The sequence below is a fragment of the Triticum aestivum genome, chromosome 6A (genome assembly GCF_018294505.1).
Source record: "Triticum aestivum cultivar Chinese Spring chromosome 6A, IWGSC CS RefSeq v2.1, whole genome shotgun sequence".
NCBI lineage: Eukaryota > Viridiplantae > Streptophyta > Magnoliopsida > Poales > Poaceae > Triticum > Triticum aestivum.
This window is the reverse complement of record NC_057809.1, coordinates 193040761-193052048: the sequence shown is the minus strand read 5'-3', so window position 1 is coordinate 193052048 and position 11288 is coordinate 193040761. Positions and strand designations below refer to the sequence as shown.

General features: G+C 46.7%; 1 protein-coding gene across 2 annotated transcripts; it reads left to right on the top strand.

Annotated features, from left to right (window-relative positions):
- Positions 1–719: 719 nt before the first annotated feature.
- LOC123127241 (uncharacterized) lies at positions 720–4919 on the top strand. Of its 2 annotated transcripts, none has more exons than XM_044546846.1 (9): positions 720–1066; positions 1546–1696; positions 1796–1924; positions 2035–2150; positions 3529–3610; positions 3790–3849; positions 3937–4044; positions 4134–4179; positions 4531–4919. In XM_044546846.1, exons 2-9 carry the CDS (start codon positions 1601–1603, stop codon positions 4746–4748), a joined length of 855 nt encoding a protein of 284 aa, XP_044402781.1. In that variant the 5' UTR covers positions 720–1066; positions 1546–1600; the 3' UTR covers positions 4749–4919. The 2 variants fall into 2 exon arrangements, with proteins under 2 accessions (XP_044402781.1, XP_044402780.1); XM_044546845.1 differs by lacking the exon at positions 720–1066 and adding an exon at positions 1178–1259.
- The last annotated feature ends 6369 nt before the right edge of the window (positions 4920–11288 follow it).

The following is an 11288-nucleotide window of genomic DNA, read 5'->3' as shown; positions in this document are numbered from 1 at the left end:
ATTAAAAATGTTGATCAAGCATTTGATTTTTTTTGAATAACTATGAAAATGTTGAACAAGTTTTTGAGAAATGTTGAATGTGTATACAAAAAATGTTGACCACTTATACAAAAAATATTTTTGACATATATGAAAATGTAGAGTGAAAACGAAAGCAAACATAAAAAACAAAGGAGAAAGGAGAAACAAAAAATGAAAAAGGAGGAAAAAACGAAGGGACAAATGCAAAAAAGAAAGGAAAAGTTGGAGAAGAGAAAAGAAAAGAAGAAAAATGAATAAGCACTAAAAGAGGAGAAATAGAAAAGAAAGCTCCGGTCTTTTACATCAACTAGGGTGCGAACGCGAAATGATAAGTGGCATAGCGGCTAGCAACTCTATGTAGTCTGTGGTTGGATGGTTAGAGGGACTATGATATCCTCAATCCACCAGGATTCAAGTTCGAGACGTTCACGTTGACGATGAGGTGACTACGGCAACTTCATAAATTTCAAGATAATATGCCAGCTCAGTCTTTTGAAGATGCTCATAGAAATAGAGTGTGTACATGTTTATAAGGTGAGTGTCTGCGCGTGTATATAAGCGCTTGCGTCTGTATTGTGTTAAGAAAAAAAAACTCTATGCAGTACAGAATCGAACCCAGGCCCTCATTTTCTCTTACTTTTTCTATTTCTAAACGGTTCAGCGAGCCTCGCTGAATGCGAGAAATAGTCCTCGCGGCCCAGTCCACATCGAGCAGAGCCCTTCCTCCCGACACGGCGACGCCCTCGCACAGCACTGTGCCACTGCCCGACATCGACGCCCAGCCGCCTCGCCGTCGCCGTTCCTCGCGACCTCACCGCCGGTCGCCAGTCGGAGCCCGGATCCCAGCCTCCCGGCGCCCGCGCCTCTCCTTCCCGCCCGGCCGGACGGCCCTCTGGTCCAGCCGCGCCTCCCTGCCCACGCCCCTCCCTGCGCACGGCCGTGCCCCTGCCGCCGGCCGGAAGCCTGGCGCCCCTGCCCTCGCCCCCCTGCAAGTTTGGCGGCAGCCACCGCCGCTCAGTCACCACACCAGCCTCCGGAATTGAAGGTACCGAAATACCCTAATTTCTGATTTAGGGTTTCATTTTTGCACTATCCATACATAATTTTGCACATAATTTCGGCCTAGTCACATACATTGAGAGGGATGCTTTCTCAGAGGTGAATGAAGCTGATATAATTGATATCTTCATGGCAATGCAAAAACGTAGGCCAGAAACAGTCTTTTTGAATTTCTCAAGGTATGCACTATCTACTACTTCCTCCGTTCCAAATTACTCGTCGCAGAAATGGATGTATGTAGAATTAAAATACATCTAGATACATCCATACCTGCGACAAGTAATTCGGAACGGAGGGAGTATGTTCCATGTAGTATGTAATATGTAGGCTTCTTTATGCAAAACTAAGATTTAATTGAGAATTTTAGTGTGTTTGTAAGACCATATTGATCTATTTCTTTGTGATATTCGTAATTAGTTAGAATGTTCACATGTCCATATTGCTTATAATTTTTTTGGGGGGCAGACCACCCTGTCATCCCCTCTGCAGCCGGGCTCACGGAGAAGGGCGTCACCCCGCCATGATCGCCGCATCGGCGCGGCGGGTCGCTGCCGCCGCCGCTTCGTCTTCCCCGTCCGGCCATGTCTCCCAGCTGGCCTCGACGCTGAATCACCAGGTGAGTGTGGCGCGGATGAGACGCGCGCATCTACGTATCTATTTGATTTCATGCTCTAGTATGTTGCCAGGCGGTGAATAAACTTCTTTGTGGTTGCAGAGATGGATTCACGACCGGAACAAGAAGGCAATGGAGTTGGTGGCCAAGGGTTGGAGCGCCCTACAGGAGGTCGATCGCGTCATCGACTTCGCCGACCGCAACGACAAGCGACTAATCCCACTTCTCAGGGTACAGCTCTGGATTCACGTTCCCTCTCTTCCCCCATTTGGAACCATTCTGTTGTGACCTGTTGTTGGGGTTTTAACTTTTTGTTGTGCGATTCTTTCTCGGTGTCGAAGGGCGCAAAGGAGAACTTTGAGCTGGCTCTAGAGATCGACAATATGAATACTCACGCGAGATGTTGGCTGGCCAAGATGCATTTCAAGTACCATGTTCCCGGGGCGTGCAAGGCAATGTGAGTTAATTTTACCTCCCATGATGTTAGTGTTAATTTACTTACTTTGCTGTGTCGTTCAACCTGCTCATATGGCATGTACACTACTTTGTTGTTTCACTGCTATTCCAGGAATCTGTGAACGTGATGCAAACAACTAATTTTATCGTTGCTTATGTAGTTATGTTGTTGTTTTGACTCAATTTGAATCCTTTATAAGTGACCTTTTTTTTTTGCGAACTATCCTTTTTAAGGACCTGGCTAGTATGTAAGTGCCATGATTCTGAATACTGGATACCATTGCGCCTCAGTTAGATAGTTGCATACCAGAATTATTTCTTAGTATTTGTTTTATCTGACGGACCAGTTGCAGATAATACTGTGCTTGTTTTATCTGACAGAGCTAAAGCTGCAGGATAATTTTGTTTGCATTGCATATAATTTGGCTAGCGCTGTAGGTATACCTTGTTAATTAAGTGTTTTAGTAATATTTACATATCAGGCAGTGTGAAGAAATCTTCCATAAAAGTGTGTCTTTGTTGATGTCCAAGTCACCGCTACTTGTATGGGTCTCGTTACTCTTGTAGCTACTATGCTTAGCAGCTCATGAGAAATACTAGTTTCCCCAACAAAGTTAAGAAGTTCGTGTGAATGTCACACAGCTTTGCTTATGAATCTCGGTTGATGTTTATAAGGTGTATGCAGCATTTGGGCAATGGGGTAATGGCCTGATGGGCATTGGTATCTACTATCTAATACTCCCTCCGTTCCTAAATATAAGACCTTTTAGAGATTTCACTATGGACTACATACAGAGCAAAACGAGTGAATCTACACTCTAAAATACGTCTATATACATCTGTATGTAGTCCGTATTGAAATCTCTACAGAGTCTTATATTAAGAAACAGAGGGAATAGAAAAGAGTAACTTGAAATTTTGTGGGTCAAAACCTCTTCAAAATCCTTTTTTTTTGCGGGTGAACCTATTCAAAATCCTAACTGGAACTGAACCTTATTGTCTTGGTCAAAATGTTTAATAAACCACTGGTATGCCTCGAGTTTGGCGCTTTGAGATAATTTGTACTGGCAATATATTTGAATTGCGGTTACTAACAACATTATGTGTCCAATTAGTCAGCAATAATTGCTGCATTAGTACTTACCAGGACAGAAGATTAACGAGATTAGCAGCTCCTTGATTGGAAAAGAAAATTGGGAACGATGTTTACTTTTTTGACCTTCAATTAAATCGTAAAATATTGAGTGAGGCAAACCATCCTTTTCTTTTGCTGCGTTTTAGTAGGAACATTTATTCCGCTACCTCCACATGAAGCAAAACTTGCCTTCAGTACACATTTCATGTGAATTATGCTCATCTCTCACTTTTCATGCGTACAGTGGTGCTGCTTTGCTTGTTGAAGCTGCGAACATGGGTGATCCAGAGGCACAGTATGAACTTGGATGTCGGCTAAGAGTTGAGGTTTTCACTCTTCATCTGCTTTTGGCATCTTTCTGTTCCACCTATTTAATTCTTTTTTTTGTGGGGCACTTTATTAATCGAATATTAGTTGTTTGCTGGGCAAATGATAGTTTCATTCCTTAGACCATTTCGGTGGAATATTTCTTCACCTCAGTTGATGGTTACCTTGTTGCTTGTAGAATGATCATGTTCAGTCTGATCAACAGGCCTTTCATTATATAGAGAAAGCTGTTGACCAGGTATGCTCGCCACCTGAATGTTGATCATATATTTTCTACTATGCTTCTTGGTAAGCATATTCAGCTTTTACCTATCTTTGAATGCAGTTGCATCCTGGTGCTTTGTATCTTCTTGGTGCTGTATATATAACTGGGGATTGCGTTAAGAGGGACATAGCTTCAGCTATGTGGTGTTTCCATAGAGCTTCAGCAAAGGTAGTAAATGAAATAGATCAACTCAAAATTATCTTATTTACTTGCAACCCATGAATCACGTTGTTATTTCTGTTTTTCTGACATCTCAGGGACATGCTGGAGCTGCAATTGCATATGGTTCCCTTCTTCTGAAAGGTTTGTAGACAAGTACTCCCTCTGTAAAGAAATATAAGAGCGTTTAGATTACTAAAGTAGTGATCTAAACGCTCTTATATTTGTTTATGGAGCGAGTAACTCTTAGTGATCTAAACGCTCTTATATTTGTTTACGGAGGGAGTAACTCTTAACGTTTCAAGAGATAATCATGTGTCCTTATATTATCCTTCTTGTAATGGCTATTTTAGAGTAAACAGGTTGTGAAGTTATGGTTTCACCATTAATTTGGACAGCTCTTGGTCAACTGATTTTGTTTAATTTTGGCTGGAATTGTTAGATTACTCCAGACTCCAGGCCTATCTGTTTATGCTTACCGTGTGGTTGTTTCAGGTGCTGAAGTGCCTGAAGTCATTACCAGGTTCAACTCAGGCAAGAGTCCGTCAACTGGGAAGGTGCGAAAAAGGACCATACAGCAGGACCCAGTAAAGCTGGCAAAGGAGCAGTTCCAGATAGCAGCTGAGTCTGGATCTGACCTCGGTTTACGGTGGTTGAAGAGGCTTGGAGATTACGAAAAACAGCCCGAAGAGCTAAAGCAAATCCAGCAATGACCTCCAGCGAAAGAATACCGCTGCATTCGGCAATTAGGCCCAGTTCTTTTGAACAGATTGTGAAGAATCTCGTCCTGGAAAATCCTGAGCGAAAAGAACTCGATTTGCCTTCCAAAATCTCGAGCGGATTCTGCAGAATCCTAGTGCAATTCAAAATCCTCGAAAAACATAGATTTTCACAGAATCCCAGTATTCTGGTAAGTCCCACCAAAGAAAACGTTTCGGATATGAGAGTACCCCTATTGGAGGAATAATTTACAGCCAAACTGCCCCTTTTGCACGACTGAACGGCCCATCAAACGCTCGATCCCCACGAGCGCTAGCGGCGGCGGGAGCTCCACCAGCCCGCCACCGGCCACCCCCTGGCAGCCCAGCCTACACGTCGGTTCTCGCCTTGGGGCGGCCCCTCTCCTCACGACGGCCTGCCTCGCCGCCGCCAGATGGGAACACCGACAGCACCTCTCCTCACGACGCCGCCGGACGGGAGCTCCGTCAGCCTTGCTCCTCGCGACCCCGCTGGAAGGGCAGCCTGCCGCCTCTGGTCGCCTCTGGCCGCCCTGCCTAGACGCCCGATGGGAACTCTTCTTCTCTGTCCCGTCTCTCTTCTACCTCTGTATTCTTCTCTGTTTCTCTGTTAACATCTAGGTGAATAGATGGATGGATAGATGCATGTATTGATGAATAAATGGTACTGCTAATGCATTGATGTATGTTTAAATCTGTATCTGTCGCTTGACAATTTCAATTTGGTAATTGCCAATTTGGTACTGCTACTTGGTGCTTGGTAATTTTGGTATGTGCTGATGAATAGATGCGCTAATGGCTGTATGTTTTAGATGGAGAAAGTCAGTGCAGCTAAAGCTAAAGTGTTAACAATTCATCAAACATTTTCTGTCTAAGGGCAGTACAGACATTTCGCCACATAACTGAATCCACAATTTCAAACTACAATCTTAGAAAAGAACTAGGCGACAGATTCTGTGAGAAATTTCTAGAATCTTGATTCTGCAGAATCCACCACGAAAAGAACTGGGCCTTAGTGGATGTTGCAATGCTCTTGCTGCACATTAGTAGAGAGCTTCATGTTTCATCTGCCTTCATAACGTAGAGATAACCCTATCTTCTATTATAGGAGCGTTCATGCCAACCTAACTTGCGGTCAAATCGGTTTCTAGATTAGCAGGTTGAATTGTAGTACCAAATTTATCCTTTTTTTGTCACTAAGGATTTAGCATACAACGACAATTATACTGTTGGCTTTACCCTGACAATTATGCTGATGGCCTGAATAATAAGACAACAAAAATCGCTATTTCTGTAAGCTTTTCTTGCTCCTAGGTGATCTTTTAAAAAATTCTTACTCCAGCTATTATTAAGGATAGTAAAACTGAGCCTAAAGCGAGCTCTCTCACGCACTTGCAATTTTTTATGGTGTACGGCGCAGAGGCAGTTCTGCCCTGCGACATAATTCATGACTCACCTAGAGTGCGCATGTACGAAGAAAGAGAAGCCGAGCTCGATCGGCAGGACAACTTGGACGCCCTAGAGGAAGAGCGCGACGTGGCAAAAGCCCATTCCGCATTTTATCAACAGCAGGCCCGAAGATATCAAGGCAGAGAAGTACAGGACAAAAATTACAATGTTGGCGAACTATTTCTACGCCTGTCGGATAAGAAAAAGGACAAACTCAAGCCCAAGTGGGAAGGTCCATTCATAATCGACCAAGTCCTGACTGGCGGGGCATACCGCCTGCGAGATGCGTCGGATAACCGACTCGAGCCGAACCCATGGAACGCCACCCGTCTCCGAAGATTCTATGCCTAGCGCCGGACTCTGTGTTCGTCTCCTTCCTCTGTCCATTTTTTGCATTTTTCTATCTTACATTTCTCTCCTTCCCCTCTTTTCTTTTATAGCCCTTAAAGGCTTATCTAGTGACGCGCCACTCGCGCTCATTAAACCTGGGGGCTTCTTTAACAGAAGCTTATTTATACGGGCTTCACGCCCAACACATGCGTCAAACTTCCGCATGTACCTTTTTCTTCACCATTATATGCATCGATATGACTTAAGTTTTGGCCAAGCTGGGTTGCCTGGCTCCTGTGCTTACCCCTACATTCCCGATTGTTCGGCTAGATGGTAAAGGGAGCACCTCTGCGATTGTTACTGCCGGGTCAGCCGGATGTGTACCTCAGACTGGGTGAAGCCGAAAGCTAGCGTTCTTAAGGGAATATTCGGTCGGTGAGATAAGAGATGATCCTTTTCTTTTTATGCGCCCCCAGATGCTTTTTTCTGCGTCTTTTTACGCAGTCCGGACATGCACTTTAGGGCATGCCTCCCAGCAAAAGGAACCCCCAACGGAACTATTCTCTCTGGAAGATGTTTCTTACTAACCATGTAATATAACATAACTAGTTGGGCACTTGTCTGATAAAGCACTAATGACCCCTACGCCTGGTCTCCACGCATACCACGGTTCTTATATAACCGCTATGGTATTCGGACACACTCCGGACCGTCAGGTCCCGAGGTTGAAGCGAAAAGGTCGGCAACGACAAATGATCTACAATCCGGCTAGAAGGCATTACACATGTCAATTCAAAATTACATAGTCATTCTGACTGATTGTATTCCTCTTCTATACCATCTAACAGGCTGTCTAATTTATAGTCCTGCTGGGAATACTTCGCGGCCAACTCTACTTGGCCGTATACTAAGCTCACAGGGATCTCCTTCCCGTCAGGCCCCACCGGTCCGACCTCGGCCATGTGGTTTGGGTCAGACTTCATAAAACGGGTCTTCACCATGGCCCAGGCTTCCCTAGCGCCTTGTCGGCAGGCCGATATTTTCCACAACCGGAAGCACCGCCGAGCTCCCTTCAGCTTCTCCGCAAGCTCTCCAAGGCCCTCGGGCATGGAGTGGGCAGGCCATAAGGCTTGGGCAACACCTCGCATCGCCTGCTGAATTCGCTCGTGCAGTTGCATGAGTTCGGGAAGAAGCTCACCCGTAGAACCGGGCATCTCCTCTGCAGGACAACCTGTGAGCATACCTACAGACATTACTCTGTTAGTCGACTTCTTCGCCGAACTCTTTTTTCAAAGTTCGTTCAAGCACTTACTAAAAATGCCGCGTCGAAGCCGTTGATTCTCCTTCGTGGAGTCTGACAGCTGGCCACGAACATCTTTAAGTTCGACGTCCAGCTTGGTGTTGGCATCCTGAAGATCATTCTTCTCTCGCCTCACCCTTGTCAACATACTCTCACCGGCCTTTAGCTGGCGTAAGAGTTGTTGTTTGTCCGGATCGAGTCCGGCGCCATCTGCAATATGATTTGTCAGATTTACACCCACACCGCACAATACTAATCTTTCGAAGTCTATCTTACCTGAGGGGGTCTCTTTGGACTCCCCTGCTGCGGCTAGTGCGGCCTCTAGTTGGGCCCTGCACTTTTCCAGCTCCTGGGACAGTACAATATTCTTCTCTGTAAGAACCTGCATATTAAAAGATCCTTAAATCAGTTGCTCTAACTGTTTCAAGTCTCGGGGGCTACTGGTATATATATCTTTGACCAAAATTTTCTTACCCGTATGTCTTTTACATACTGCTCCGTGGCCCTGGCTAAACCATTTTGAGCGGCACGGAGGTACGCATCTCCCAAATTAAAGGTATCTAAAGCCTCTTGGGAGAAACAAGCGTCGCGTAGAACTGTCCGGCGACGCCTGTGGTTCATGGCACTCTCCACTTCAGAATTTGTGGCAGACAGCCTGTCCTCATCCTCTGTCGGAGGAGCATCCGGTACGCGCCTTGTGCTCGCCTCCGCTTCCTGGCCAGCCGTTGGAGCCTGGCTGGCGGAGGCGCGATTGGCAACCTCTCCGGATGTAGTCCGGCAAGGTCTCTTCATTCTGAAGATAGCACGAACGTTAATATGCCCTGACAGAATAACACCAGGGAAACAGAGGGTGCACTATACCTTTGCGCCGGCATCTCAGTCCGGACTTCATTCCTTTTTGCCCCACGGGGCCCTGCGGCCCCTCGTTGGCTGGCCGCCGCAGGTTCGGCCTCCTGCCTTGGAAAACTCCCCTGCAAAACATGGTTGTCGTCAGAAACACCGGAATACGCGAGAGTGCAATCTCTCTCGAGGGAATGAGATGCCGGCTTCTGTCACCTTGGAGGCCGGGATTAACCCTGGGTAATCAGCCGTGATGGCTACCAAGGTATTGTCCTTGCTTAGCTGATGGAACACCCCGTCGATAAGCTCCACCGATATGTCCGGATCCTCTTCGGAGTCCGGATCGAGGGACCGTTCTGGGTCCTCGGGCTGTGGAGGGCGTCTATTTATATCCTTTACCTCCTGTCGCAGTTCCTGCACTAAAGTCATTAGACTACATATCTAACCATGGGAGTATAGAACAAACAGGCAAGCGCAATTATTCACTTACCCAACTTGGAGGATCGTACATAGTAAATCCGGCCTGCGGATTGACGCGGAGGAATTCCTCCTTTTCTCCCTTATACAAAGAGGATAAGATCTTTACTAAGGCGGCGGCTGAGTCCGGCCCCTTACGACCGTAACGTGTGGCGTCATCCTCCCCGTTGAAATCCCACATGGGGTGGCCTCTATATTGAAGCGGCTGCACCCCCCGCATAATGCATGCGGCCATGACTCCAATCATGGTTAGTCTGGAATGAGCCAACAGTCTTATCCGGCCCATCAGGTAAAGGACGTCTCTATCACTTTCTCTCTGAGAGCTCCGCGGACGCCAGCTCAAGCGTTTCTTCAATGGAGCACTGTTGAACTCAGGGAGACCGACCCGGATAGGGTCCGGAAGCGGGACGTCATCTATGTAAAACCATTCCGAAGGCCAGTCCTCGGACGCCTTCTTTGGGGTTTCGGATAGGTATCTGGTCCCGGCGATGCGCCATACTTCGGCTCCTCCCACTTGATATATAGACCCCTTTTCAGAACGGGGCACCAGGCAGAATAACCTCTTCCACAGCGCGAAATGAGCCTCCACGCCTAAAAATAGCTCGCAAAGGGCGACGAAACCTGCGATGTGCAATACGGAGGCGGGCGTGAGATGGTGCAGCTGGAGGCCATAGAACTCCAGAAGCCCATGGAGAAACGGGTGAATTGGAAATCCCAGTCCCCTTATTAGATAGGGGACGAGGCACACCCGCTCTCCTTTAGAAGGATTGGGGGTGCTCTCCGCTTGTTTTCCGCCATTATAGGTGGCGAGACCGGCTCGGACCGGGACCATGTATGCCTAAGGGAGGAATCCCTTGGCCTGAAGTGACGCTAACTTGCTATGCGGGATGGTGCAACTCTCCCAGTCCCCGGGTTTGGGACCGGAGGGGCGAGGGGAGGAGCTGCGACAGCTGGTCATGTTGGAATGGACCTTTGCTGGAAGCGCTCTGATGATAACTCACGGAAAGGAGAAGGTGTGGTTTGGACCTCAATGGTTGTGTTCATGCAAACCACACTGATCTCAATAAAGTTCTAGACCAGCCTGCTACCGTGATGGGTACACTCCTTGTAAATTTAGTACCTGCATCTGTTTTATTCGATTCAGGAGCATCGCATTCATTCATGTCAGACGATTTTGCATACAAGCATGATGTTAAATGTGAGGAGATGAACACTTCGGTATTGGTAAAAACCCCGTGGGACAATGTCAAACCTCACTGGTTGGCATCGACGTCCCCATGGAAATCGAAGGGCTGGAATTCTATGCCTCTCCCATTATCCTGAAGTCGTCTAACATCGACCTCATTCTGGGGATGGATTGGTTGAAAGCGCATACTTCTTCTATAGTTTGCGCCACTAAGGTCGTCCATCTGCTACACCCTTCTAATGAAATAATTGCTTACCAAGCTCATCTAGTTCAGAACGCCGAGGCACGACTTTATGCCTTGAATGCGTTGAACGCTGCACCACTCGAGGGCATTGAAAACATTCTCATCGTTTGTGAATTCCAAGACGTCTTCACAGAAGAACTTCCAGGGATTCCCCCTGCTAGAGCTGTCGAATTCATCATCGACTTGAAACCCGGCACCACCCCTATAGCCAAACAACCCTACAAGATGCCGCCACATGAACTCATTGAGCTTAAGGAGGAAATTGACAAATCTCTTGTCAAAGGTTTCATTCGCCCAAGTTGCTCTCCTTGGGGAGCACCTTCTCTCTTTGTTAAGAAGAAGGATGGGACAAACCGATTAGTCCAAGACTACCGTCCTATAAACCAAGCTACCATTCAGAATAAATACCCTCTTCCTCGGATCAATGATCTTTATGATCAACTGGCTGGCTCATCAGTGTTCTCCAAACTCAACTTGAGGTTGGGTTACCACCAGATCCGTGTTCGTGAAGAGGATATCCCAAAAACCGCCTTCGTGACTCGATATGGATCATACGAGTACACCGTCATGTCATTCGGCTTAATGAATGCTCCAGCCACCTTCTCTCGTCTGATAAACTATATATTCATGGATTACCTCGACAAGTTCGTCGTGGTTTATTTGGACGATATCCTTGTATTTTCCAAGATC